This window comes from Alternaria metachromatica, assembly GCF_023757995.1.
Source record: "Alternaria metachromatica strain BMP 0045 chromosome Unknown scaffold_3, whole genome shotgun sequence".
NCBI classification, from domain to species: domain Eukaryota; kingdom Fungi; phylum Ascomycota; class Dothideomycetes; order Pleosporales; family Pleosporaceae; genus Alternaria; species Alternaria metachromatica.
Window position 1 is genome coordinate 1,906,799 of NW_026055494.1, and position 27,961 is coordinate 1,934,759.

The 27,961-nt window shown below is 53.6% G+C and overlaps 11 protein-coding genes across 11 annotated transcripts; 5 read left to right on the plus strand and 6 right to left on the minus strand.

The window, feature by feature from the left end:
* Positions 1 to 41: 41 nt before the first annotated feature.
* Positions 42 to 729, plus strand: J4E83_002276 (uncharacterized protein; the record flags this gene model as incomplete). Its single annotated transcript, XM_049329226.1, has 3 exons — positions 42 to 268; positions 428 to 583; positions 642 to 729. 3 exons carry the CDS (start codon positions 42 to 44, stop codon positions 727 to 729), a joined length of 471 nt encoding a protein of 156 aa, XP_049192198.1.
* A 212-nt stretch (positions 730 to 941) lies between these two features.
* J4E83_002277 (uncharacterized protein) lies at positions 942 to 2,332 on the minus strand (the record flags this gene model as incomplete). Its single annotated transcript, XM_049329227.1, has 2 exons — positions 942 to 2,192; positions 2,243 to 2,332. The coding sequence occupies 2 exons, from the start codon at positions 2,330 to 2,332 to the stop codon at positions 942 to 944; spliced, it is 1,341 nt and encodes a 446-aa protein (XP_049192199.1).
* Positions 2,333 to 2,592: 260 nt separating this feature from the next.
* Positions 2,593 to 6,031, plus strand: J4E83_002278 (uncharacterized protein; the record flags this gene model as incomplete). Its single annotated transcript, XM_049329228.1, has 12 exons — positions 2,593 to 2,628; positions 2,682 to 2,727; positions 2,778 to 2,808; positions 2,858 to 2,897; positions 2,950 to 3,046; positions 3,094 to 3,426; positions 3,474 to 3,600; positions 3,688 to 3,723; positions 3,773 to 3,857; positions 3,906 to 3,951; positions 4,002 to 5,818; positions 5,876 to 6,031. The coding sequence occupies 12 exons, from the start codon at positions 2,593 to 2,595 to the stop codon at positions 6,029 to 6,031; spliced, it is 2,850 nt and encodes a 949-aa protein (XP_049192200.1).
* Positions 6,032 to 6,450: 419 nt separating this feature from the next.
* Positions 6,451 to 7,863, minus strand: INT6 (eukaryotic translation initiation factor 3 subunit E; the record flags this gene model as incomplete). The annotated part of the gene is made up of 3 exons (XM_049329229.1): positions 6,451 to 6,664; positions 6,719 to 7,314; positions 7,363 to 7,863. 3 exons carry the CDS (start codon positions 7,861 to 7,863, stop codon positions 6,451 to 6,453), a joined length of 1,311 nt encoding a protein of 436 aa, XP_049192201.1.
* Positions 7,864 to 8,093: 230 nt separating this feature from the next.
* On the plus strand, positions 8,094 to 8,868 carry J4E83_002280 (uncharacterized protein; the record flags this gene model as incomplete). The annotated part of the gene is made up of 2 exons (XM_049329230.1): positions 8,094 to 8,205; positions 8,258 to 8,868. The coding sequence occupies 2 exons, from the start codon at positions 8,094 to 8,096 to the stop codon at positions 8,866 to 8,868; spliced, it is 723 nt and encodes a 240-aa protein (XP_049192202.1).
* A 432-nt stretch (positions 8,869 to 9,300) lies between these two features.
* Positions 9,301 to 9,957, minus strand: J4E83_002281 (uncharacterized protein; the record flags this gene model as incomplete). Its single annotated transcript, XM_049329231.1, has 1 exon — positions 9,301 to 9,957. One exon carries the CDS (start codon positions 9,955 to 9,957, stop codon positions 9,301 to 9,303), a length of 657 nt encoding a protein of 218 aa, XP_049192203.1.
* Positions 9,958 to 10,061: 104 nt separating this feature from the next.
* On the minus strand, positions 10,062 to 10,706 carry J4E83_002282 (uncharacterized protein; the record flags this gene model as incomplete). The annotated part of the gene is made up of 2 exons (XM_049329232.1): positions 10,062 to 10,424; positions 10,503 to 10,706. The coding sequence occupies 2 exons, from the start codon at positions 10,704 to 10,706 to the stop codon at positions 10,062 to 10,064; spliced, it is 567 nt and encodes a 188-aa protein (XP_049192204.1).
* A 3,796-nt stretch (positions 10,707 to 14,502) lies between these two features.
* J4E83_002283 (uncharacterized protein) lies at positions 14,503 to 16,433 on the plus strand (the record flags this gene model as incomplete). The annotated part of the gene is made up of 4 exons (XM_049329233.1): positions 14,503 to 15,439; positions 15,491 to 15,979; positions 16,029 to 16,132; positions 16,182 to 16,433. The coding sequence occupies 4 exons, from the start codon at positions 14,503 to 14,505 to the stop codon at positions 16,431 to 16,433; spliced, it is 1,782 nt and encodes a 593-aa protein (XP_049192205.1).
* A 2,446-nt stretch (positions 16,434 to 18,879) lies between these two features.
* On the plus strand, positions 18,880 to 19,268 carry J4E83_002284 (uncharacterized protein; the record flags this gene model as incomplete). The annotated part of the gene is made up of 2 exons (XM_049329234.1): positions 18,880 to 19,173; positions 19,227 to 19,268. The coding sequence occupies 2 exons, from the start codon at positions 18,880 to 18,882 to the stop codon at positions 19,266 to 19,268; spliced, it is 336 nt and encodes a 111-aa protein (XP_049192206.1).
* Positions 19,269 to 20,238: 970 nt separating this feature from the next.
* On the minus strand, positions 20,239 to 22,115 carry J4E83_002285 (uncharacterized protein; the record flags this gene model as incomplete). The annotated part of the gene is made up of 5 exons (XM_049329235.1): positions 20,239 to 20,490; positions 20,546 to 20,961; positions 21,010 to 21,527; positions 21,576 to 21,951; positions 22,007 to 22,115. The coding sequence occupies 5 exons, from the start codon at positions 22,113 to 22,115 to the stop codon at positions 20,239 to 20,241; spliced, it is 1,671 nt and encodes a 556-aa protein (XP_049192207.1).
* Positions 22,116 to 24,218: 2,103 nt separating this feature from the next.
* On the minus strand, positions 24,219 to 26,004 carry J4E83_002286 (uncharacterized protein; the record flags this gene model as incomplete). The annotated part of the gene is made up of 3 exons (XM_049329236.1): positions 24,219 to 24,384; positions 24,603 to 24,645; positions 25,080 to 26,004. The coding sequence occupies 3 exons, from the start codon at positions 26,002 to 26,004 to the stop codon at positions 24,219 to 24,221; spliced, it is 1,134 nt and encodes a 377-aa protein (XP_049192208.1).
* Positions 26,005 to 27,961: the final 1,957 nt, after the last annotated feature.

The window sequence follows — 27,961 nt, forward strand, 5'->3', positions numbered from 1 at the left end:
CATCTTGACAAAGGCCAACGTGAGCAATTTGCGCAACCGTGATGCTGCGACGCTTCATTTTTCACACGCTAGTCTTCCCTCCTGCGCCGTTGCCAGCGGTGCGCCGGATAATTCACTGTCGAGGGCATAGCGGCAGTGCCACTGGCGACGAGGTCCAGGCTGCACGCGCCTGGCTCGCGGAGCTCCATGCAGAGACGATCCCTTTCAAGAGCATTGGCGAATTGAGCTTCAGCAGATCATCAGGACCGGGCGGCCAAAATGTAAACAAGTATGACACACTACACCACTTTTTAACACGGCGCTATACTAAGCAGGCACCAAGAGTCAATTCTAAAGCTACGTTGAAGGTGCCTCTCGACGCGTTGCTGCACCACATTCCTGCAGCCCTACATGGCGAAATTAGACGTTCTCGCTACGTTGCTGCTAGATCCAATGCTATAATAGTCCAGGCCGACGACAGTCGAAAGCAGAGCGACAATGCTCAGAGCTGCTACAGGCGCATATACGAGGCCATTGCCCGAGCCGGACAAGATGCTGTGCCCGCCGAGACGTCGGCAGCACAGGTGCAGCGTGTCAAACAACTGTATGTCGTCGCACTTCCGATAGCCCAGGCGACGGCCCGAAAGCTGATAAGACGCCAGACAGAAGGCAGATAACGAGCGCCGCCTCAAGAGCAAGAAGCAGCAGAGCGCTAAGAAGACGTCGCGACGAAGCCGGGGTGACGAGTGAAGCGGTCTGCGGGGAAGCGGCCTGCCACAGCACCATAGCTCAGCGCAACGTGCAGGTGACGTGGTTCTACCGTTGAATCGTAGTGCATCTCACGATAGTGCGAGCATGACTGTAGCGGTGTAGTGTGGCGTGCCCCCCGATAAGAGATAGGAAGAATACTTGATGCACGAGTGCTCGGTACGATTAGTCTGCTGACCAAGTCCCTTGATCCTTCACGTTTCCGTGACGGCAGAAAGTTTCTGGAGCGTTTCATTCGCAGCCCAGTACTTGATGCCTGTCTGAGATAGCAACTTTGCTTCGTCTTTCTTCCCTTGCTTCCGCAGCAATTCGCCCAATCTAGCAACCTGATCGCCGGATCCTTGACCGTCTTCCATCGCTCGCACATACTTGCGCAGTGCTGCACGCGACGCCTTCTGCAAGGACGAATCGCCATCCGCGAGTAACCGATGCAGAGATAACAATTGTCGAACAGCGACTTCGGAGATGGAGGCAATCTCCTTGGGATGTTGCTGAACGGTAGAGCTTATCAAGTCCAGGGCCTTGCTCAATGCAAGGGCAATCTCCGGGTCGCTTGGGTCGCAGCCAAATAGCAGCATGCGGAACCTGCAGATGGCAGTTTCAACGGCATGGGGAGAGTTCTCTTGCAGGTAATCTAGCACGTGCTGCAAGATGCGTGGTATGCAGGCTAGCTGACTAAACTCGGCAAACATGTCGAAGAACTTCTCCGCGAGTTTGGGCTTGCCCTGGAACTGCTTCATGGCGGAGTCAAAGACTGCCAGTGGGATAGCACCAGTGAGCACTGGCGCAGACGCCAGGTTCTGCAGCGCCACCTCGTCCACACTATCGTCCTGCTTCAGGCTGGGATTTACATCCTCTGCCGTCACTTCGGGAAGCGCAATCATGTCCTCGTCGCCGTCCTCGTCTGTGCCTGGCTTCTTTGTACGATCAATGTCCAGGCCGAGAATCTTGCGCCGACCAGCGATCTTGCCAACGTAGATGGTCTCCAGCTTTGCGTATTCCAGCCACATAACCTCGGAGTTCTTGCAGAAGCGTAGTCCTCGCTGCATGTAGCTTCGTGCATTCGTAATGTCCGCCTGCGTATCCATGAAGTAGTTGGCCGCGAGGATCCATATGTCGGGCTTGGTGGGGTGGAGTCGAGCGACAGATGTGAAGATGTCGTTTAGCCGCTTGTATGCCTTGTCCTTGCGCGCAAAGTCGATGTACTGCATCCATAGCACCAGGTCGCCAGAGAACTTGCGCGTCGCCCGGTTGTAGAGGAAGTAGATGGTGCGCTGACCAGAGCCCTTGTACCGTACACCCAGGCGCTTTATTCGTTTGCGGCGGAGGGCGTCGACGTTCTTCTCGAACTCAATGTATCGCATGTAGTCTTCGGGGTGCGAGCCGCGTGCATTGATAATGTGCTCGAAATCCGAGCGCTTCTTCGCTATGGAGCTGATTTCTTCCTATGGCATGTTAGCGAAGCTGGCGTTGCGCGCATGGCGGCCTAGCATACCCGTGTGAAGATTTTCTTGCGCTCAAGCTCATTCAGCTCGGTCGCCGACTGCTCGAGGTAGAAACGCGCCTTGTCACTGGGTCCGGCCATGTTTGCGCGTCCGAGGTGTTGCTGCTGGCAGAGTTGGGATAGAAAAGTTGACTTCTCTAGAAAAAAGTTAGGCTAAAGTTGCTCCCGCGGGTAGCGCCTTGGCCTACGGACCTCGGAAGCGCGAACCCTGGCCATTGCAACCTGTGGACTTCAGGAGACGCGCGTGTTGGACTGCGCATCATCAATTCTCGACGCTCTTTTGCCGCTTTTTTCTCGTTCAATGGTCCAGCGCTGCTGAAAACCTACCTGAATTCTCTACCATGGTCAAGGACAAGGACGGCGACACTGTCGCTACGGTACGCGCAGTCCGGCCTCACCCCCGAGAGCTCCGCATGCTCACCAGATGTAGTTCAATGGGAAATGGATATCATATTCGCATACCGCCATGGCCTACTGTACGTTCCTATGTGCTTGACGGATATCAACGGACTAACAAATCCCCAAGGTGCCTTTGTCGGAGCCCTCATAGTCGGAATGTACGCTTCTCACTCTCTACTACCCCACGACGCGGCTGAACACCCACAGATGGCTACACTACCACAAGATTGTGCAAAATGAGTTTTATGTTAGTCCCCGAGGACCACACCAGGCCCAGAGCCAACCATTGACGTGCCCAGGGTTACCCAGATGAATGGTTTCCATCCGTGTCCGCGACCATCGGCGACCGCTACCCGGAGCGTTCGGTCTTCATGCTCTTCATCGCTCTGACCTCTGGTATGGAACGAGACACAGCGCACAAAGGCATATGCTAAGCTTTACAGGCCCAAGATTCGCCCTCGTCGGCCTTTGGTACATCTTGACCCGCCGACCCAACTCGTCCCTCCCCAAGTTCATCGCTGGCGTTGGCATCTTTCGGACCTTGACCTGTGGAGGATGGACATATGTGACTTCTACCGACGACCACGACTGGCACGACATTTTCATGATTTCATACCTTGTTGCGACGCTACCGTGGACCCTGGGCTGTGTTGCTCTGAGCCCTAAGAACCCCACTGCCCTCAAGTACCGAAAGGTCCTTGCTGGCAGCTTCTTCGGAACTCTGGTGCCGTTGATCTACTTCTTCATCCAGCACAAGGTGCACCGAGTGGCTGGAGGTACGTTTGACAATTCCACTGTTTTGCCATCGCTAACGTCTTCACAGCATATACCATCTACGCTTTCTTCGAATGGGCACTGGTCTTGCTCGATGTAGGCTTCGATGCCGTCACCATGATCGAGTTCCAGCACTTGGAGGTTGTCATAAAGGATGTTCGAGGTGTATCTCGCCTGTACGTTCCTCGTCTTCCAATATAGATAGACACGCATCACGAATCTATACTTCTTATGGACACTTTCTGATAAGACATGTCTTGTAGTGCGGGCTCCAAGTCGACATCCGACAGTATCCAGGAGTAAGTCACTACTGCTTCCCGAGGCTCTGCGCGTCACTGACAGGAGCAGAAAAAACAAGGAAATGAGCGCGACCTTTTCAGGTGCCTTTTCTTGGTTCGGACTCATCTATGCTGCTGCAGACGTGTACAACGGCGTAAGTGGCATTGCGCGGTGTCATTGGACGTGACTAAATACTGTACAGTTTGTCTTCTGGTCCATGCTGACTTCACTCGGTGTCTGCGTCTGGTGTATGTAGGAATAATCCCGTGCAATCGTGATATCTGCTGATTATATTTAGACTTCCCTCTCTGGCACATGGGTATCTCTGGCTACGAGGCCTTGGTCATGTGCACCGTCACTCCCTTCTTCCTCGGCATCAAGCCCCTCCGCTATCTGGCTACTCGCTACGTCTGGTTCTTCCACCTGCTGTCGCTCTCCGGACTTCTCGCATTTCTTGCCAAGACACCCGTCAACCGACTCTTTGCCGTTGGCTTCGGTCTGTCAATGTCATGTATCGCATGGTCTGCCACCTTCTATGCCGAACGGTCTCAACCCCACCGCCTTGAAGCACGCATTTCCGCTTTTGCTATTGGTCTGATCGCCTCTAGCATTGCGAAGTTTGCCTTTTGGACCAACAACCCGATTTGGCCAATCATGCACGAGGCAAACGGCGGATGGAACAGGACTGGATTCGTAGTAGCTCTCATCTCGATGCTCATATCGACCAGATCTACCGCCAGTTCTGGCGCAGATGTCCCAGCTCAAGGCCCTACCAAAGGGTCTTCTGTCTTTGCGAGCTTTGGCCTCGCGGGTGTTATGTTCGCCATGCACTCGCTCCTCTCCGATTCGAGCACGATGATCTCTTGGGTATGGGAAGGCTACCCTGTTCGGGGTCCACTGGCTGTACCCCACGGCACCCTGACTCTCCTAGCCATGGGCCTTGGTCTCATGATTGGACTATTTGCGCCCAACCTCTCAAGGTCATGGGCCTTTTACGGCATAGGCTCTATCGGTGCTGCCGTTTTGACAACCACCAGCCACTGGACTGGTTTCTATGGAGCCTTGGTCCTCGCCATGTACACCATGGCAGCAGCACCTGTTCTCATTGCCCATGCGGCGCGCCACTCACCAGGCCGCACATTCGGTCTCGGATTCTTGGTGTACAACTTCATGGTTCTGTTCCACGTCTGGGTAGTAGCGTACGCGTTCGTTCCCGGCGGACCGCTTGTTCGCGAGCACACAGACTGGGTTATGACAGCCATGATGCTTCAGATTGGTGCCGGTATCTTCAGTGTCTCCGCTCAGCCGCCTGCACTCAAGAGCTACAAGGGCAAGGCGGTCATCACGGCAGCTGCCACTAGGCAACGATCCTACTACCTCTACGTTCTAGGTGCTCTAGAGTTGATCGCCATTGCCACCGCCTACCTACGCTTCCCGTCCTATGACTACAAGCCTTACCACCCGGAGACCAAATCCATCACAGCTGGCATCTGGACCATCCACTTCTCCCTTGACAACGACATGTGGTCTTCAGAGTACCGCATGCGCGACCTCATCAAGGAAATGGAAGTCGACGTCATCGGACTCCTCGAAAGCGATCTGCAGCGCATCATCATGGGCAACCGCGACACGACGCAATTCCTCGCCGAAGATCTAGGCATGTACGTCGACTTCGGCCCAGGCCCCAACAAGCACACATGGGGCTCAGCACTGCTCTCCAAATTCCCCATCGTAAACTCAACCCATCATCTTCTCCCCTCACCCGTCGGCGAGCTTGCCCCGGCCATCGAAGCTACTATCGACGCCTACGGTGAGATGATTGACATCTTCGTCTTCCACTCGGGCCAGGAAGAGGACCCCGAGGATCGCCGCTTACAATCAGAATACCTGGCTGAACGCATGAAAGCCACGCCGCGTCCCGCCATCCTCCTCTCGTACCTTGTCATCAAACCCGGTGAGGGCAACTACAACACGTACGTGGGTGAGAAGAGCGGCATGAAGGATATCGACGCGTCAGACTGGGACAGATGGTGCGAGTACATTCTCTACAAGGGCCTGAAGAGGAGTGGATATGCCCGTGTTTCCAGACATACCATCACGGATACCGAACTCCAGGTAAGTTTTCCTTCTGGTTTCCTAGCGTCAGACCAGTGTGCTAATCATGCGATGCAGGTCGGTAAATTTGTCGTTGGCGAGCCGGAGAACGGAAACGAGCTTCTGCATGAGTCGCAGGTTCCTGCTGGGTTGAGGTTCCCGGAGCTGTTCAAGGGCCAAGGTGTCAGGGGGCATAGGTATCATGTCTTTAACGAGCCTAGATACTATGCTTGATCTGTGAGGATGGACAGGGGAGAGCATGAGTGGAAGCAAGTCTATTGAGTAGACTGAAAGTGTATGATAGGTTGAGGAAAAAGTGAATATAGTGTTGTTTCATTGCTGATGTTGATTCTTGGATACTACTCATTTCGCATTCACTACTTGCACAGCGTTTATGCGCTGTTGCCCAGGAACACAGACGGCCCTTTTTAGAGCCATGGTAGGACGCCAATACCCATGCATGCAGTGCGCGAGCCTTGCCCACGCCTGATTCGTAAAGCGCCAAATGCCGAACCCAGACTTTTCGATCATTCCTTCATCCCTTTCATGATCGTCATCGTGTCCCCCATCATAGTCTCCCCGCCTCCCCAGAAGCTGTTAGCTTCCCCCCGCATTATGAAACGAACGAGTCGACCGATTGTAATGTGTCGCGCTCATTTCGCAACAGCGGCGCTCAGGACCTGTGTCCTGAAGAAGCCTCCCTTTGTCCTCTCGATGACTTGTTGGTAGACGGACTGTGGTGGGTGGTTCATGACGACTGTGCCGGCTTGGTAATCGATCTTTGCGTCTACGCGAGTGTCGCGGATGAGGTTGACGATCCACTTCTCACCCTCGTCTTGTGAAAGGCCGAGGCGGGTCGAGAGATCCCTAGTCGTGAATTAGTACGGTTTTGGAAGCGACGAGAAATGTAGAATGACTCACTTGATGTCGATTCTCTGGTGGATCTTGCAGTAGCTCTCCGAGATGAGATGTCTCGCTGAGTCGACAAACAAGTCTGCGGCGCCCAACAAGAAGAAGTCGTTCTTCAAGATCTCCTCCGTCTCGCTGAGCTTCTTCTGCGCCTCCTCAAAGTCAAAGTCGATGTACAGAGCCTTGATGAAGTCGGTGACGGGGTCGTTGTACTCGTAGCCTTCTTGTCGCACGATCCTGATGAGATCCTTGAGCTGCTTCTGGTACTGGTTCGAGTTCCTGCCACGGTTGCGGCCGGTGATGACGGCAGCGGCCAGGTAGCGCAGGATCCACGGGCAGTTGGTCTGGATGGTGTTGATGTAGGCGGGGGAGAAGAACATGTCGGTGAGGGTTTCGCGCGAGGATTCGTGGTTGAAGAGGGGGAAGAGCGACCAGTGGATCAACCAGGTGCGGTGCTGGAGCTGTGCGAGGGGGTTGTTGAAGAGGCGTGTGTCGATGATCTCCTTGAGCTTGTTGATCTCCTCCATGGCCGAGTCCCAGTTGACGGAGAGGATCTCGCAGGCGAGCTTTCCCCAGGTGGCCTCGCGCTCCTTGTCGCCGTCGGTGGTCTGCTAACGTTAGTAACCAGTATGCCGTGGGGCTGCATATAAACGTACCAGAACGCGGAAGCGGTAGAGCAGCTCAGCGGCATGTGGGTAGACACCGCACGAGTACTGGAACTGGCCAAACTCGAGCAGCTGGTTGATCATGTCCAAGTCGACGCCGTGGCTCTCCTTCAGGTATGCCAAGTTCTGCTGCTTGTCGCTGCGCAGGTTGGTGACGACGTTCTCGTCGTCGAGCAGGCCGCTGATCTTGCTGGTGGCCTCCTCGAGCTGGTCGCGCTTCTTTAGGACCTCGTCGCGCTTGGTCTTGAACTCATCGGACATGTCGTCGAGGCCGTGGACCTCCTGGTGCAGCTGGCCGACGAAATCCGTCATGTTGGTGGGCTTGAGCAGTTCGAGCAGCAGCTTCTTCTGCTCGACGGTCTGGTCGGCGTCTTCATCGCTGGAGAAGTTGAGGAGCGGGTAGACGAGATGGCGGTCGAGGTTGGGCATGAGCTTGGGGAGCAGCGAGTACTGCTCGGCGACATTTGCGCCGGTTGCCGCTGAGTCCGCCATGGTGGGTGGTTGGTTGGTTGTGATGGGAGGAGTTCTGGCGATGTCGAGCGTGGTGGGGTGGGCTCGGAAACGAAAAAAGCAGCCGGACTGTGCGCGCGAGGGACCCCAGGCGCTACTTCTGGAGTTGAGCCGCAAACCATGGCCGCAGCATTCACCCCACGGTCCTCGCGACACATCTCTCGACCCTTCGACACGTGGTAGAATACTTTCACCGGCACCGCTGCATCACAATGCCTCGCTTGCAGTCTCTCGTCCCGCTCCTGCGCCCATTGGCCGCCCCAAGAGCCATCGCATGCCGGCAGCACTTCCGCTTCTCTACAGCGACAAGATGGCAGGCTGAGCGTAAGCTATGCATTCTGATAGTACAACAGGTACACCAATTGACCCTCCATAGAACCCCCGCCAGACTCCAAGCCCATCGTTCAGCCATCCCTCCCACCCAACGCTTCTTCTCAACACCCGACATCTCCCCAAGAAGCTCAACGCGCCGCCGACCTTGCCGCAGCAGAGTCTCTCACCGAAGGCGACAGCGCGCAACCGCCCGAGCAGAAGCCGACACTGCCCTCCAAGCACCCCCGGTCCGACAACAAGCCAGAACAGACACCCTCGCAAGCGAAGCCCGCAAAGGCCGATGACGTCGCGCCCAAGCCCGCGACCGCGCCCTCAGACACAGCCGACGCAACATCGACGCTCCAGAAGAAGGTCGCTAAGAAGCCAAAGACGCCGCGCGCCCCCAAATTATCTCTACCGCCGCCCAAGTACGCCGTCTCGAGATCTGCGAACAAGAACCTGCCCATCTACACCGACTACAAGCGAGGAGGCAACTTGCATCTGACGACGGTACGGAAGGTCACCGGCGACCTATCTGCTTTGAGGGACGAGCTGAGAGTCTTCTTGAACAAGAAGAACGAGGATGTCAAGATCAACAGCGTGACACAACATGTCATTGTCAAGGGACATCACACTGCCGAGATTGCTACATTCCTGAAGGCGCGGGGCATGTAAACATGGGCAAGAGAGGGATTGTGTCGCGTGAAAAACGAATGTATATATCTTGTTGTAGTACAACTTATACCATATGGGAAAGAGGGTAGACGAGTAACGTTGGCTATGTTTGTTCAGTCAGTATAATGAACGATCTCGTTGCATCAGCGGCGTCAAGAGGCAGAAACCAGCTGACTTGCCCATCACCATCATGTTGTATTTTCGAGTCAGAGGTGTGAAGCCTGAGTTCCATTGCTACTATGGACGAGATCTAATCTATACCCCAAGCATACAGACAAAAGGCTTCCGTAATTTCCCTGCAATTCATTCCATGTCTCAAGTACCGTGTAGAACAAGCTTCTAGTAGAGGTCAGTTGTATCCTGTAAAGTGGAGGTAGACTTGTATCTTACCACGGAAATCGCGCGGCGCGATTAGTGAACCTGGACAGGCGATCAAGGAGGAGGGCAGCAAGTCCAGCACTGACCAAAGTAGCACTCCCAGCGGCATGGCTTGAAGTTTGTTGCTACGTTGGCGGATGATACGTCGCTGGAGTCGCTGGAGTCGCCAGCGGCGCCGCCCATGTCGGGCATGCAGACCGCCCAGCACTGACCGAAATAGCACTCCCAGTGGCACTTGATCTTAGCCTTTGAAACGGGGTCGTTGATCGCAGTCTGGTTATTCGCTTCTTCGTCACAGACCAGTCCGCAGAGCGACTTGTCCGTGTTGCAAATCTCGCGGCAGACCTTGTGTGGAATGTCGGGAATGTTCTCGATGGCGGTTTCGGTCCCAGCTACTGGCTCAAGAACGGTCTCAGTCCAGCAATTGCCAGAGGTCAAGTCGCAATGGTAGAGGAAAGCATTCTCAACATGCTCGTTGTTTTCCAGCTGTGTATGGTTTGCAGTGACGGAGACGGACGTGTCGGCATGGAGCTCGGTCTCGTCGATGACAATCGCGCCGCTGGCTGCATAGGCAGCTACCCCAGCGACGTCGGTACACTGGCGCGTGCACGTCACATGGAAGCAGATCCAGACGCATTTCTGTGCAGCTTCTTCGCGCTTAGTCGCTGGAGCCACGGAAGTAGCAGAGATGTCGGCAACGACACCCTCCATGGTGGCGGGGTCTGATGCATCGACCTGCTGAGTCTTGTGGCAACTACGGCTGCAGACGTTGCACTATGAGGCTGTCAGTCTATCTTCTCTCGTAATCAAGACGGCTATGAGAGGTTGGCGCGCCATCCAGAAGATAGCGCACCGGAATAGAGACTTACGTCGGGATCATTGCACCGTATGGGTAGACATTCTTCTTCAGTGAGGTTGTTTTGCTTGCAGAACAGGTTGATGTATATACATCGGTAGCAATTGGTGTCAGCAAAGACATCATCGCCGAGAATGGCGAGTGAGTCGTCGCGCTTAGCCGCTGGAGCCACAGGAGTAGAAGAGATGTCGGCAACGGCCGCGTCAATGGCAGAGACCAAGGCGTTGGTGGAGACAGTGTCCGAGACATCGACGGGTCCAGCGACGGGTCCAGCGACAGCATCCCCGATCGGTGGACAGTGTGGATTGCACTGTCGGCACATCTACATTCTGTTAGACCTTGCCTTCGCCCAGCTCAACCCAGCTCGCCAATGCAAGCAAGAAGGCGGGTGAAGACTTACCAGACTGAGGCACCACAGGGTGTCGCATTTGTACTCGCTGAGCTTCCTGTCCTTGCAAACTTTGCCAATCGAGGTTACGCAAGCCGGACAGTTGAGACCAGCAGTTGATACTTCGTTGGAAGCAGCGATGGGTGAAGCGGAGGTGATTGCGACCAAGCTGATGAGGAGGAGAGCGAGCATCTTGAAGAGATTGAACACAGCCATGGCGATGGTCGGAGCGGTGTTTTCTTGTGTGGGTTCAAGAGTAGGTGGAGAGGGGAGAAAGAATAGAAGAAATAAACAAAAGGGAAGCACAGGCCGGAGCGGATCAATGCAAACGGAGCGTGAGCGTGACTGAGGAAAGTGAGGTGAGGACCCGCCGAGGATAGAACGTGTTTGCTGTGGTCACTCGGTGCAGTGAGCCGGTGTGCGAGCGCGCGAGTCCGGTCTCGTAATTGGCCCAAGTATCCCCGTTCTAGGGTACTACTCGAGGTGTGGAACGCGGGGGTCGAAAAGTGAGGGTGAAAGAGAACGACGAAGGAAGATAGGCCTGACAGAGTATACTTGCTTGAGGACTATTGGACTAACCAAATGACTTGCGAGTCTTCACGCCTCGGGTTGCCCGTCGATACATTGCTTAGGCCGTTAAATGATCACGGAACTGTTATGGCTTAGGGCTAAGAAGCCTCTCCATATATTTTCGATAGCTGCCATGACTGTTGCATCTTCTTATCGCGCTGTGGCGTTGATTTGAAAGGCGAGCGACCGTTGAGGGAAGTTGAGCCGCAGGGTTGGGCTTCATCGGCGCATCGTCACATGCACACTGGCTGATCATTAGTAGTCTGGAGTATGACACTGCTGCAAACAATACTTTGTGCGTGTAGAACATACCCCAACGTGCAGTCGCGGATTACAATCACATGGCAAGCGGGTCTTGACGCTCACGTTGCCGTTGCCAATGCTTCCACAATCGTACAAGCCTGCCTATCCACGCGACAAAACGCGTTTTAAGCGCCAAAGACTACAACATGGGTTCTGCTGTCCCCTGATGATCACACCCTGATGCAATAATGTCCGTGTATGATGCTGTAAAGTTTCTCCTCACATGAGCGCTCGTCTCTTCATCTGCTCTTGATGGGTGGACGTTGAATTTACGTTTAGGCTATGATCAGCCATACCTACTTGAGCTGATCCGATACTCTGGATCCATGTGGCAAGAGGCCCGCGGGAGAGTTATCCCCACTGACAAACCACAGGGTGGTACTTAGCGCGAGGCAGTGGTAGGACCGACTGGTCCGCGGAGCATGCTTTCGCTGGACCAATCTCGCCCCGAAGCATTCGTCTCCGTCCATCGCATGCCAGTCTTCGAAAGTCTTTTACGGATATAAGTGGGCGTATCGAGCGGTTGTGTAAGGCTGCCCTCATGGTGGCTCAGAAATGCCATCATGGTCCATGCGGTTTCGCTAAAACCCGATCTTGCAAAGAGAATCCGATCCTTCCGCACCAGTGTATGGTCTACTGCCGTGCGATCGATGAGCTGCATGTAGTCTTACGTAGACACGTAACGCGCTCAAAATCTTGCAGAGCATATGCTATGCTTGTAGCGCTGTATTCGGCCGCCTTATTTTTTTCCCTACTCCGTTCCTGACACAAAGTCCCCTACGAACCTCTCTCCGCAGGTGTTCTATTTATACCTGGCTACGTCTTTTTCGACTGAACGCACCCAACGAAGCTGCTGGCGTGTTTTTGCCGTCAGCCACAATGAACATCGATCACGAATCGACTGTCTGCAAATCATTTATAGACAGGAACGGCAATGGCGCTTGTCGGTATGTCTCTCGTCCGCCGTGTTCTGAATCTTCTGATGCGATGTATGCTAACACCTACAATATGCAAGCGCGGTCACCAAACAAGGATTTGTAGGCTTTTTACATGGTAATCCTGCAGATCGAATTCGGCCGTGTACGTGAATCGGGTTCTAAGAATGGGTACGATCGCGACGGTTCAGTGTTCGTGAAGTTGCTGCCGTTTCGTCAGTCGGTGGACTGCTGCTCGCAAGCCGTGGTACGCAGTTGGCGAATCTGGCTTTGAAAGGTGCTCGTAGGAACTTGGGACCCTCGACGACAGCGGGTGTCCAGATCGCGCCGGTGGCGTCCGCAGATGAAGTGCAGAAGCAAATCTGTGACCGTGAGATAATAGGAAATATCAGCTGGATGGCGCCTGCGCTTGTGAAATGTGGCTGCGATGCCGAATCTCCATTATCAGGCTCGGCCTGAGCTGGCACCTTTGCTGGCATCTCACCTTCCGCGCGCTCCATGATCCGGCTCCGGGGTTTCCAAGTCATTTCTGAGTGTGCGGGGACGCAACTGCAAAGGCTCAACGGTACAGGGTCCTCTACCAAGGGATCCGCCCACATTTCATGCATTCGGTTCACCGTCGAGATTCGTACGTATTCTCGGCCTGCGAAGCTCACGCTAAGCAGTGTTACTGTGGTGTCGCACGCTTTCACTGCTTGCGGAACTCCTGTCAGTCGGTCTTGAGTGTATGGTCCGGCTGTTCTCTCTCGGAAATTCGTTGGGTGCCACGTCTGGCCCGGTGCTTGCGATAGTTGGTCATTGCAGGTACGGCTAAGGAGTGTTGCCAGCGGGCAGGGTGTGTGGATGGTCTCGGCTAGGACGGATTCGTGTGATCGGGGAGTTCGTGGGCGCACGCGTGGACGGCAAGACAACACGAGCGTTGAGGATGGCAGTCTCGTCAGGGTGCGAAGGCTCTGGTTTCCAACGTCGAAACGAGGTTCTGAACTATGCTAATCTGAGCAACTCTTGGCGATGCAGTTCGAGAGGTAGGTCAGCAGCCCCGATGCGGATGCAGTCTGCGCTTGCTGTGGATCGCGACCCAGTACAGCTGAAGAGTAGTACTGGTAGTTCAAGAAATACAGCAGCCTTCGTGCTGATGAGCTTCCTCAGGTAGCTATTTGACCTGCTCGAGACCTCGATACGAATCAGTCTTTTTGGACTAGAATCACATCCGGCGGCCAGTTGTCAGAGTATTTGACCGATAGACTGGCGGGACTGGGCTGATCCTCGAGATCTTTGGGCAGATGCGGCCCTGCGTACGGGGCACACAAGACACTGGGTGCATAGCAAAGTCTCAGCACCCGATACCCACTTACCTAAGCACCTGGAGAGGGTTTGGGATCCGAGCGCCGCCCTTCTACGGGCTCTGACTGGCTGCGGGATCTTTTCCCGCAGCCAACTTTCACCTAGCAAGGGCCACCAGCATTGAGCGGGTGAGGTCCAGTATCGAAGATTGGCCTTCATCGAGGCAGTCATGGGCTTTGCACGAATGCCGTATCTTCAATACACAGTCTAGTCTATGAGCAACAGCGTGACGTTGCACCCCGATCCACCCAGCATCGACCGACAGACCGGCCATCGAACGTTTTCGACGGGTGAGTTATACGCTCAACTCCCCTTTTCAGCGCGTCAGAGGGTAAAGCATATACTCTGGCAAATGACTAATGTTATCAAGACTACGTCGGAGAGTTGAACAGCCTGCGACTCCGTAGCATATCTAGCCCACACCTGCCTCGCTTCCACGTGCCCTGCTTGAGCGCTCTTGATTTCTGTCCAAGATTGCCGAGAGGATCCTACAGATGTCACAGCTTCGGTAAAGGCTACGCGCAAACTCCAGAAGTCGTCCGAAGGGTCCCTGAAACGACACAATTACGTAGTTGTGGTACGCACTTCCGATATTAGCCATTTTGTCGATTCATGACGAGCGCCATCGTCGAGGGATCGGGCTCGAGGCGAAGGGCACACCCCCACTAGCTAATACGGCGACAGGTACACTTCGATTCGAACCTGGGATTTGGATTTCCTATACATGGGGTAACTCCGGTTCCCAGCCTACACATGAAACGTATTACTGACTTCATACAGTAAATTCCGCTCTAGGAGCGGCTGGTAAGTGGATCCATGAGGTTGCGGCGACAAAGTCCGCTGATCTGCACAAGCCTTACATGTCGAGCGCGCCGCGTCAAATGTCAGTGTGCTGCTTCCAGGCACTCCTTGCCGTACTGATAGTCCTCCCAGGTGACGAGACCCGTCCAGTATGCAAAGCATGCGGCAAGAAAAACCGTCCCTGTCAGTGGGAGGAGCCTCATACTAAGTTCAAGGACTACCGGCCTGACGGGCCCTCTTCCAGTCGATCTGCTGCCGGCGGTACTGATGAGGAAACCGAGACCAAAGAGGACCTGATGGATGTTGACGGTGTCGATGGGGTCGATAACATCAGTCGAACAGAAGGAGCCGTTCGTGCAAACAGTTTCAGCGAGGAAGGCTTGAGCCGGAACACTTCACCGAGAAGGCGGAAAAACAGTCGGACCGATGGGACATCGGAAGGCCCATCGACCAGCGTCTCCTCACCGTCGGCTCAGCTATCGCCAGGCTCGCCTTACTTTGTTCCCCGATCTAAGAGCACAACGGGTGGCGTGTCGGTGGCGAGTTTGCTGCAGTCGCACGACCCGGACGGCATGCCAGAGGGCTCGCTGCCGATGCATACCCGCCAGGCCATGCAGCAGCCGAATGCGCATTCGCATAACCGTAGAGACATGCCAGATGGAACTAGAAACTACTCACCCCGGCCTGTTCCTTTGACGCATGAAGAGGCCTTGCTCGTGCACCACTACACCGAACATCTTGGCCGCTGGCTTGACTGCACCGACGCCACTCGTCAATTTACGCTGGGCGTACCGGAGAAGGTCAAACAATGCCCGGTACTTTGCCATGCCGTCATGTCATTTGCTGCTCGCCACTGCAGAAAAGACGCGACAGCCGAGGCGGCCTATCAGCGTTGCATCGCCCTGCTCATCGAACGATTGAATGAGCAAGCTGCTAGCCACGACGAAACGCTTTTGTGTGCGATCGTCATACTGCGGTTCTACGAGCAGCTAAATGGTGCGTACTATAGTATGCATTGCGTCTCTCATGCCTAACAAGTCCTTCTAGTCCCGTCCAGTACCGGTTCTGATGATGAACAGCACCTCGCAGGCTGTTCGGCCATTATTCGATCTTCTCAGGGAAATCACTATGTAGATCCATCAGCGCCCACGTTGCGCGAAGCTGCTTTTTGGGTCTATGTCCGCCAGTGCCTCTACAATGCCACTATCAATCAGCAACCCCCTGATATCGATTTTTCTTTGCAGCTACACCCAACCCCAAGCTCACTACGAGATGCGCACCCGCTGGCTCGACTAAGACTGGAGACGGCCTGGTCCAATCAAATGACTTGGAATCTTGCATGTGTCGTCAACTTCTGCTTCGACGGCAAGGAGCCACAAAACGAAAAGGCTTACAAGATGCGGCGATGGAACGAGCTGTGGGATCTTGTCCAGACGTGGATGCATGGTAGACCGGACGGCTTCAATGCAATTTTCGAAGGCCCAGCCGGCGATGGGGGCTGCTTTCCTGAGATTCTCTTCACAGCCGACTGGCACGGTAAGTTATCTAACATGTCCTTCCACGCAAATGCTCACACTACCATCAGCTGTATCGTTTGGGTTCTATCATTTTGCCTGTATCATGTTGCTTCGATACAAGCCAGGCCCCAAGTTCGCAATCCGCAACGTCGGCAGCCTGTCTGAAACAGATGTAAGGACCAAAGTTACCAAACAGCACGAACATTTGCTTATTGAAGTAGAATCAGATCTTGACGCATGCTCGCGCCATTTCCGGGGCTAGTAATAGCTCACCGGAGACTGTCCCACTAGCAATCACCGTCTGTCACACCATCTTTATCTGGGGACCTCTTGTATGCGACCCAAAAGAGAGAGATCAGGTAGTACAGCTTTTAAACAACTTCGAGAAAAACCATGTGTGGCCGACGACGTGGATCAGTAACGCATTGAAGGCCGAATGGGGTATCCCAACATCGTCAGCTCCTGTGGCTTAGCTCATGAAGTAGAAACTCGAGCCGGCATTGACTCTTGGCCTACCCAAAACCAGCTTGGGTCGGTTGTGGAATAGGACCACAAGAAGAAGGTGGATGTGAAAGATGATGAAACCCATACAAGACATTTATTGTGCAAAACAAAGCGCTCAGTGTCTGGAAGCCAGTACCGTCGTGTCTAAGTCATACCCGCGAATCATTCTGGTATAATCCATACCAGCTTTGGACGCCATGGTCAGCTGCCTGTATCCCGTCACTTTGTCCCCTTCATGTAGCTCTAGAACTCGACGCAGAACTCCCATTATCATGCGAGAACATGGATGTCTCTCAACCCGGGAGCTTCCAGCAGTCAACCGAACTTGTGCAATCCGGGAAGATATACCTTCCGAGGATTGGGAGCTCGGGTAACAACTCCGAGTGGAATCCATATAATGTCACAGCTACATCTTACTATACAGTAACAATGCCTCTCTTGGAAATAGTACTTTCTCGTGTGCTGATCTCTGTTTTCACGTGCAATCATTCGCCCCAATGAATTCTTTCAGATAATCTCACATCCAGGGCTGCATTGTTCGGCTCGGTTCACCGAAGATTGCCTGAGCTGTACGCATGTCCCGTGGCCGGTGGCCAGAAGGATGTGGAATCTGTTAGTGAAGCAAGCTGAAAGTCGTGTGTGGCGCAGCACATCTAGATCACTAAACTACCCGTTTCGTACGCTGCTGCCTGAGTTACCGTGATTACGCGCTTGATCACGATACCTGTGTTGAAACCTTGCTAGAGCACCCCTTGTAGTATCATAAATCGTACTGTTTGCCATAGTACGCGTCTTGTCGATCTTGGATATTCAACAGATGCTTGCATTTCGTCCCACATGCCACCACCAGTTTGACCGTAAGGCAGCTGGCTGAAGCCAAGACGAGAAGCTCTTTTTGCATCCGAAAGCCTCGCAACAAAGCACCGATATCCGGCAGCTGCGGTCGCTTATTGCACGTCTGGGAGCGCTACGTGAGTATCACCTAGATATTACTGTGATGCATATGGCCTTGTACAACGCGTTATACCTGCATTCCATCAATTGCTAGGTATGTAGCAGACCGGCAATGAAGAACACAAAGCGCATCTTCCCGTGCGAAGTTGATTAGCATGTGCCTGGTTGCTGACTTGATATGTTGAAGGGATGACCGTTGAGCAGCTACGTCATTTCACGGCCGGATATCTGTCCCGGGCCAATCCCTTCGCGTAAGTCGTAACGAGGTGCCAGAGCCCGGTCACGGGAGTCTTGGTACATCAAGTCCTCATCGGGTCCGTTGAGATCTGCATAGCGCGACACGGATACCCATCCACCCCACAGCGTACCTTTAGCATGCATTCCTCTCTGCAAAGCCCCTTATGGGGCGATAACCCGAGATGCCTTGGGTGACGCCTCAGTCGGACGCCACTGGACAAGTCCCCCCTTGCCTAGGTACCTCCGGGCCTCTACCATTTGATAATCTTCGCCTCCGGATGTGAAGCACTCATGTGTACTTCTTGATTGAACAACAGTCAAGCTTAGTATGCGTCGCAACGACTCAGCAACAGACCATGGAAGCCTACAGGTTCATACGAGAGAGACCATGAAGAGTGCATTGGACCTCCGCATTCTAGGGGTCTGTTGCGGAAGTGGGTTAAACCAGCTTGACTTCGCGCTGGTCCGGTATCTGCAAGCCTCCCCTAGTGCTACGCTGTATCTAGAACTCATCCAAGTTAGTGTTGTTCATACTGTCGCCCTGCAAATGCTGACGAACGATAGTGCGGTTCGCTACCTACCTCACCTCCTGTTCGAAACCACATCCTCACTTCCATCCGCGAAGTTGAGCGCAACTCCTCACTAGCGACACGCCTCAACGCGCTGCTCGGTTACTTGTTCTCCAATGGCATTACCACTTTCTGTGAGAAGCATTGCATACCACTCGCATCCATAAACCTGGTCGGCACACACACATCGGGCTTGAGGCGACCTGACATGCCTGAAACAAACGACCTGAGCACGCACCCGCTGGGATGGAACGCCAATATAAACACTGAGATTGGTGTCAACACTGTCTTCGACTTTGCTGTCATTGAAGCTGGGTCTTTGAGACCTCAAGTTTCCCCCGTCGCCTACATTGATCAACTCTTCTTGAGACACTCTTCCAAGTTTCGAGCTTGTCTGAACATTGGCGAGCTTGCGAATTGTAGCTTCATTCCTCCTCGGTCGAAGGGAGATGCTCGAGGGACAAATTGTCGCGACTGCGGGCCTGGAAGCGTGTTCATTGACTACGCCATGAAGTACTGCACTTCAAACGATCGGAACAATGACAACGACGGGGAGTATGCAGCGCCGGGGAAGCCCAATCAAGCTATCGTCACACGGTTCCTCCAGACGCACGATTACTCTCGCGTCTTGCCTTCTTTAAGCATAGCCCGGGATATGTTTGGTGAACATGAAGCCCAACGAGTCGTTGATGAGTGCATCTTCATGAAACTCTCTGAAGCAGACATAATCGCTACCGTTACCCGTATAACGGCCGAGAATATCTTGAAGCAGTATCGCAGGCTCCTCGCGCTCCGCTTTCCTGCCGGCCAGGACGTCGACGAACTCTTCATCAGCGGCCCGAGTGCGCGCAACGCGAACATCATAGACTACCTCGAAGCGGAGCTCCCCGAGAGCGTGATCACAAAGCCATTCGACGATATAGGCATACCAGGCGATGCGAACGAGGCCGTGTGTTATGCACACCTTGCATTGGAATCGGTGCTGGGACAACCAACACGCAGTTCTACAGAACTATCGCGGCCTTGGAGCCAGTCGGGTCATGATGCTGTACTGGGAAGGGTGGCGCGGGGCGAAAGTTGGGAAACCCTGACGGCCCAGTTGCAAAAGTTTGGCGATGGGAAACCTCGCATTTTGGCGCAGAACGTGGAGATAATCGGCCATTGAGGATCTGGGAGTGAAATGATGGCACGAGCACGATGACGGAAAAACGGGGCGTTGACGGTTGGAAAGTAGAAGATGGCAATGCCGTACTTGTTTTCTGGGGCAGAGCGGTGATGCGCTCTCTCCCGCGGAGCTCCTTTTGAAGGCAATCTTCTTACGTCACAGGGAGTATGGAGCTCGACGCACAACTCGGCGAGATGTTTGAACAGCAACGCACGCGTACACCTGTCAATCTGGTGACGTGCGCTTTTACATTCCAGGTGTTCTTTACGCGATGCTTTTGAAAGCAGCTCAGCTTTGGCGTACCTACCTAGGTAGGCAGCATATGGCTTCAGGCGTCAAATACAAGATTGCTCCTGACAAACATCTCTTTCGCAACTAGCATGAGATGCACATGCTAAAGCATGTCTTTGATGTGCACTACATTTCCCCTAATATGTAACGCTGATCACAACGTCTAGATATCCATTACCAGATCTCGTCGGACGGAAATTCGTATTCTCAAGTAGGCAAACCGGGCGCAATCGAATCGCATCTTTACATCCATCGCGACGTTGCGTGGTCATCGTTACAATACGATACGCAATCAAACGATCACCATGATACGGGGTAGCTAGCCAAGAAGTTTGCGTTGCACGTACGTCGCATGTACACAACGTCTTTCACCGGAGGCGAGCGGGAGCGACCCGCTCATCGTGCACCATGAGATTGCGCATCGAAGGCCCGATCATTCGATCGATTGTATCATTCAAATTTCAATCGTAGTGCGCGAAGCCGTGAGAAGAATAAACTGAATAATTGTCTCGCTAATTACAAAATCTACTGGCCTCCTTGCTGAGCAATTGTCCTGCTTCAAGGGACTGCGGTTGTGGTGACAGTCTCGTTTTGTTTGCCTGCGATGATGTCGCGCATGATGCGCGCCTTCTGTTGCTCTTCCGCCTCACTGCTGACATCCTTGAAAACCTGGTCCATCTCCTCCAAAGTCTTGCCAGATGTCTCCGGGACTACGAAGAATGTGAAAACAAAGGCGAGTCCACAAAAGACGGCGAAGAAGGTGTAGGCTCCGTAGCCGGTGTTTTGAACAAGAGGAGGAGTAATCAATCCCTGGTATACAGGTCAGTCGCTAGTCACAGACAGTAAAGACGAAGGGAAGACTTACGATGATGAAGTTGTTGAACCAGTTGGAGCACGTTGAGAGTGCAACGCCCTTTGCTCGCAAGGAAGATGGGAAGATCTCCGAAGGCATAGCCCACGGGACGGGTCCCCAAGTAGCACCGAAGCTGAACATGTAGAAGAATAGGAAGGCAACGGCAACCCAGCCTTCTACTGCAAAGTCCAGCCATCGTCCACCAAACTTGCCAACCAAGACAGCGATGATGAGATGGCAGATAAACATGAGAGCAGCACCGGTGAGGAGTAGTGGCCGGCGCCCGAAGCGATCCATGGTCCATAGACTTGTTGCGACACCAACGAGCTGCGTGCAGTTGATGATGCCGGAAAGTAGAAGCTGCATCTCGTAGTCCTGGCCTAGTGTTTCGAAAAGAGAGGGTGAATAGTAGATCAACGCATTGATACCTAGAGTCGTGTTAGTATTTTCTCGCGTCGGGGTAAGGAGGAACATACCAACAAACTGCTGGAAGAACATGATGCCAACTCCAACGACAGTGCGCTTCCAGCATCCATGTCTAAAGCAGTCGAGCCAAGACTGAACCTCAAGCTTGAACTCGTTCGTGCGAGTTTTGGCCTGTAACTCAGGGTGCCTCTCAACGCTCACTTCGTGGTTGAAGGTAACTTCTGCGCGGATTTCGCACCATTCTTGGAAGATGCGTGGGTCGTCAGTGGGAAGCTTGCGGAGCTTGCCCAGGACGACTAGGGCTTCGTCGTCGCGGCCTTTGCTGGCGAGCCATCTTGGAGAGAAGGGCAGGAAAACAATGCCAGCACCCAGAATAAGACCAGGAATCATCTGGATAAGGAACGGAAGACGCCATGACCATTCGCCGGCCATGAAGCGTGTACCATAGGTTGTCCAAAAGGCGATCACGATGCCGAGGACGATGCTGAACTCCTGCAAGACGAGAAGAGCACCGCGGATCTCCGGTGGCGCAATCTCAGAGATGTAGAGTGGGGCGATAGTTGCAAGACTACGCGTGGTTAGCATCTATCCCGTGTACAAACATGGCTCAACATACGCTCCAATTCCCCATCCTCCGATCAAACGTCCGACAGTCAACATGGCGTAGTCCATTGCTGCTGTTTGTAGAATGCTTCCGATCGTGAAGATGACGACTGCGACGACGATGGAATACTTCCTGGAGAGTTTGTCTGCAATCCAGCCGGCAAAAAGGGCACCGATCAGTGCGCCCAGTTCCAGCATAGCAGTCATCAGGCCCTTCCAGAAACCAGCTCCTGAAGCTTCACTCGAGACACGCGGAAACCGGTCGAGGAATTGATCCATGACAAGCGTTACGGAAATAACACCCTGATCGTATCCAAAGAGAAGACCTCCAATCGTAGCAAAGGCTGCACACATGGCAACGTAAGGGTTGGAGAAGAGGCCGCGGAAACCTGGCTCTGGGATTAGCCCACGTGTGATTGAGGTTCCACAAAGTGATATGCATACCTGCTGGTCCGTAAGGCTCCCGAGTCACCGTTCCCTGTTTGCTAGGGAACGGAGACATTGCCTCGCGCTGCTCATAAGGGGCGCTCTTGATCGAATCTTGTCCACCCATGATGACGTGCAGTGATATGGGTCGTGTCTTGTTGAAATCGCCTGTGTAGTGGATGGCCTGGCTAGGAGGGAGTAGTGAATGCGAGGAGGCAATCGACCGCTTTATGCACTTTCAATATCTCGCTTGATGCCGCGTTAACTCTTGTCCGGTGGGTCCACACCATGTACAGTATCTGCCAACGCTAGTGTCAGGCGTCTGACTGCCGTTCAGCGCACATCCGATGACTTCCCAGAACGAACGCCAAGGAGTGTGGATGGAATACTAGGAACGACCACGGCCGGCGTTTTCTGAAGCGGCTTCACGTTAGCTCAGCTTCACACCTGCCTCTTGCGACCTTCTGTCTGTTAGGTTTGTGGGTGACTTGAGATGCCAGCGCGGTGTGCGCATGTGGGGTTTGTGCTGTTGAGGCTACGCCGCTTGGATCGGAAGATTCGCTCGAAGTTTCTGTGGGACCCTTGCGTCCGAGACTGACCGAGCTGCTCTGCTACGGATCGTGAGAATCAGTAGCAATTGCATGATGAACGTCTTGATGCTAATCTTGAAATTAGATCGCGTGACATTGGTCTCCGAATTTGCTTCTGAGAGGCTGGCATTGGCTCCGCAAACCTTCAAAACCCCTGCTGCCGGCGTCATACGCCTTTCTCCGCATCTTCAAAGGCCGCGGTGACCGTATGGGGTGCTCGGAGACCCCAGAAAACGCGCGCGAGCGTGCCAGTGCTACCCCGGATTCCCCAAAATTAGGCTCGCGTCGTTCCGCGCTGTGCAGTTGTCCAGTTGGGTAAACGTCCTTTCAAAGCTGACCATCTCAAGGGAAAAGCTGCCGGCGAAAGTGGAGGTCGCGGCGGGAATTCCTGCTTCAAGCGAGCATTAGTGGAAGCTAGGCGCTGGACTAACCCCGATCAGCATCGGAAGGAAAGAGTCGCCGACAAGTGGGCCGCGCTACTGAAGGGACAGTAATTCTAACCGCCGACCTGTCATCTTTCCGTTATCACGCACGACGTCACTACGTCTTTCGATCACTCATCAGCTCAGTTCCAGTACAAGACAGAAACGTGGGGTCTCCACATCCCCTCTTACCTGTTCATCTGGGGGAAAGTACGGCGACTGATGTTCGTGGTCTCCCCGGACAATGTAGAGCGGAAGCGGAGTGAACTCTTCTAACCCCTCCACCCAAGAAAGGATGTGATGTATGTCTCGTATGCATTGCACATTCAATGGCAGCATTCATTAAGATTTCTGTGTCCCGATACATACTTCGCGGGACCAAGGGATCACACCGAAAGAACGAGCAGATGGTATTCTGTTTCATGCTTCCATTACAGCTGCTCTAACACACTACAAGGTACTTGTCCTACCCTGAAAAGTTCCAAAACATGACATTTCACCTCATCGATGTAGCCTCGCCATGCCCACAATCAGGCGCTTGTCTCCATGAACGCCCACCCTCTCCCTCTTCATCAATATAGTAATGCGATGGGTGGTCGAGACGGGCGCGCCAGCACGAGGGCGTACAATTTGTCCTCTGCGTCATCTCGCATCGTACAGCGCGATAGAATGCTGACGGCAGGTCACCCAATTCCTGCACTAGTGGAATGCCATCCTGAGACAGCAATTGCTCAGGGTTAGGGAGAAGGTACGCGAACATGTCCGCCAAAAGCGTACGCAGACGTGAATGAGAAACCGAAAACTTATACGTGAATAAGATGACATCGTCCAGCTCGAGACGCCAATCATGGATATGCACATAGGTAAAGCAATCCATGACATCGTTCATCCAAGCCCTGTCGTCGATCCGCTCGCCAAAAACGTATGCGCGAGCCAAGAACATGAGAACCTCGTCAGCGGTAGAAGGAGTGAGTCGACCAAGGGAAGCCATGGTAGGAATCCTACCACGACCTAGCCACTCCACGTATTCTTTGACCACTCGGCTGGAGAATTGCTCGCCGACGAAGTGAGCCCTCACTTTTCCAGAAGCTGGGTATAAGTTTCCAGGTCTAATGAAGTAATCCGTGTTCCTCGCCAGGGTGTGTTGGTAAGCTATTGCGGATCTATCATACTGGTGATTTACAAACAGCTCTACAACTAAATCAGGGTCCGCTTGGATTAGGATTGGTCGAGGTGACCTGCGTTGATCTGGAGTTGATCGAACTGGAGGCGTTGCAGGCACGTTGGATCTTCCGAGTGGTGTTCCGCTTGCTGAGCCATAAGTCGACCTAGCCGTGCCATGGTTGTTCCGCTCTGGTTCCAACGATCGCCGGTTCTGGCTAGACTGTGCGAGACCGTTAGACGGCGGTGCTGGCCGACCATAGGGAAAGCCGCTTCCTTGATTTTGCGGCCCGGTGGAAGCTGATGGCGTGGCGGAATTGGAAGGTCGTGGTGCTCGCGGACCATGGGGGATCTCGATTTCTTGGTTCTGCGGCCCAGTGGAAGCTGACGGCGAAGCGGTAGACTTTTTCAGGATCCCTCGAAGAGGAGGCTCCGTCCTACCATGAGACTTCGGCTTCGGGGCTGACGAAGACGAAACTTGTGTCTGGGCGCCTTGGTTGCGGGTGATGGTTTCGCGTTTGGCCGGCGGCTGTGGCTCGACCCATGGCTCTGTCTGGGTGCCCTGGTCTCGTGTAGGTTTTTTGGGCTCGACTGGAGGCAGTGGAGGCGTCCATGGCTTTGTCTGGGTGCCCTGGTCTCGGGTAGGGTTCCTAGGCGTGACTGGGGGCAGCGGAGGTGTCCAGGGTTCTGTTTGGGTGCCTTGAACTTGAACAGAAGTCTTAGACTTGCTAGGCCGTTGTGACTGTGCCGGTGATTGTGTTTGAGCCTGAATAGGCGCCTTGGCCTTGGGAGGCTGTGCCGGAGGTGGTGTCTGGGTGTGTTGAACTTGAGTGGGTGGCTTGGCCTTGGGAGGCTGCTGCAACTGTGCCGGTGGTGGTGCTTGAGTTTGTTGGACCTCGGTAGAGGACTGAGGCTTACTCGGCAGTTGGGGCTTAACAGCAAGGGTTAGAGCAGTCGCAGGCTGCTTTACCATTTCCTGAGTAGATGGTGCAAGTCGATCGTCGGGCTTCGGCTTTTGGGCAGGCAATTCGGTCGACGCTCGTGCTTTGTTTCCCAGATTCTCGGTAGGCTCATGGGTTTCTTCAAGCTGTGATTCGAGAGGCGGTGGTGATAGCGCCCGATGAGCTTCGAGAGGAGCTGATGACTCGTCGCTAGAATTTCCAGGTGCTGCTTCATCCTCGACCTTTGGCCGGCGCACAGCGTTATCAACTGGAACGATCGTATCCTGCTTCTCTTCGGCATCTGTTACTTTCACTTCTTCTTGTGATATCTGTGTTTCGAGCGAAAGTTGCTTGAGCTCAGCGCCGAGATCGTCTTGGAAGTTTGTGGAATCTTGGAGCTGTCCAGCATCTTGAGACTTCGCAACATCTATGACACCTTTTTCACCAAAAGACCATGATTCAGTAGGGGCTCGCCTATTCGGAAGGGTATCACTGGAGACATCTCCAGCGTCTGATACGTTGCTTGCCTTGTTCTTTCGCGTTGACGGCGTCGTAGTCCAAGGTATCTCAGTCTCCGCGACATCGGGCTCTTGCTGTGGAAGCTCGTCCTGCGGGTCGTCGTTCTTTACTGGCTCAGTTTCAGTTATATCCTGTGCCTGTACTGTAGTCGGAGTGAATTCGATGGGCTCTTCGGAAGTTTCGGCAACGTCATCCGGTTCGCGTGTCGCATCGTCTTCGGCATCATCTCGATCCCAAGCTGAGGAAGAGTTAAGGTCCTCCAAGGTTCTGGTTTTGTTCTCTTCTTGCTTGTCGCTCATGCCGCCGCGTCCCTTCTTTTTCTTGCTGGAACTGCCCACCCCATCAGCGCCGGAGGCGCCCTTCTTCTTATTCTTGCCTCCCATCTTTCTGATTGCTGATGTTTGCTTGGAAAAGGAGCTCAGGTGACTCTTGATGGAGTTTGATGGAAGTTCTGGTTGAGCGGAGCAGTGTAAAGCAGTGCGGTGTTGAGGTGTTGAGTCGAGGGATCGGGGGTTTATATAGGCTAGGGGAGTGGCAGAGCCACAGCTACTCAGTCGGTCGGCGCAAGTGCACGCACCTATTGGAGACAGCCACCGGGCACTGCGATACATTGTCCAGCGTGGTTGCGGTAGAGGTGATGAGTGAAATGCAACTGAAGTGAAAGACATTCACAATCGCGCTTCGTAGCGTGCGCTGAATATCTTCCAGGCATCGTCAAACCTCTAAGATATGACCTTTTGTAGTGGGACGCACCGAACTTCATGGCTTGGTTTCAAATACTAGAACATTTAGAAGAGTATATACTGCTGCATACTGTGAAACAAAGTGCTTAGGAGATACACCCGCATCGCAATTATATACTGTGTTACTTAACTGCATTGTGCCCGCATTCATGCACCAGACGTTCAACAAAGCAACAATCTTTTGTATGCAAACGAGGAAGCCTGCTAGTCTAGTTCGTATCGTGAGGAAAGTCTTCATTGACGAATCGAACTTTGAAAAGGCCCCAATGCCGCACGATGAGCTCCCTCTTATTATTAGAGAGAAGACACCTCGCACCAAAGACGTGCACATGCTACGAGCGCATGCAGATCGCATTATAAGGTAAAATTTAAATAGGTCTGCAGAGCACGTTGAAGCAACACTTTACAAAGTAGGCAATCTAACGTTGACGTAGGCTCTACGTGACCTTGTCCTTTGAGAGGGACGGAGGTTGGTGTTACATAGTTTCTCTTCCCTGAATAGTGTACAGCAGGAAAGTCGCCAGTGATCGCTTTGAGGTTGTTTGTTAGGGGTCTAGCGTGTCACCGCAGTGCTGTGGTTGTCGACCGGGTAGGTCCAACTCGAATGGCTTAAGCTCGTAGAACCCTGTCATGCTCGCCACGAAGACCAAGCGCCCAGTCTCCGTTATGTCCGTCCTCAACGAGCTCTCGCTGGTGTTCGTTTCTCCCCTTGCCCAGAAGATCAATGTGCAGAAGCCCCCGGCAGGCGCCGCAGCCTCCCTCCTCCTCGATTGTGTTCCTTCGAACGCACCGCCATCAATGTGCAGAAGCCCCCGGCGGCACCGTAGCCCCCCTCCTGGATTGTGTTCCTTCGAACGCTCCGCCATCAATGTGCAGAAGCCCCCGGCGGCACCGTAGCCCCCCTCCTCAGTTGTGTTCTTTGACTGCACCGACATCAATGTGCAGAAGCCCCCCAAGCTCCCTTTGTAAAGGTGGCAGCTATACAGCCGGTTGTAGGATATGCGTCGTCCCGGCCGTGGTGCCAAAATGGGGTGAATGCAGTTGTAGGGTTTGAGGAAGCGATGGACAGAGTCTGATGATTGCGACCCCTCTCTCATTGGAGTTGAGGAGTACCTTCGAGTATGAAATGGTGATGTACTGCGGGAGGTCTGGGTAGCTCGTCTTCGCTCCGCGTCATCGCAGCTCTTGTGTTGACGATACTTCTCCTTTCGAGGGGACCCGCTTGGATGGGTGCATATGGATTTTGGAAGTTGTGAGTCGCTCGTCCGTGTCGTGTTACTGCAGTACCATGAACGACAACTTGATGAGCGAATTCTTAGGCTTCGAGACATGATCACCTTATTCAGAATAAAGACTGAACACCCCAGAGAGACTACATTAAGGTTAGGATATCTACTTTGCATGTTTTTGTCTTAATGTAGGCCGCAGACTTGTTGGTTTTTTTTTGCACTGTATGAGGTGCTATCGACATTTCGACATTTAGGTACCTAGGTAGGTATGCTTCGATCAGGCCACCTGCATCCAGCGGAATTGGTCGGACACTTTTACCATCATCGTTATCGGTATGGTCCTGCATGATGCTTTCCGCATCATCAGT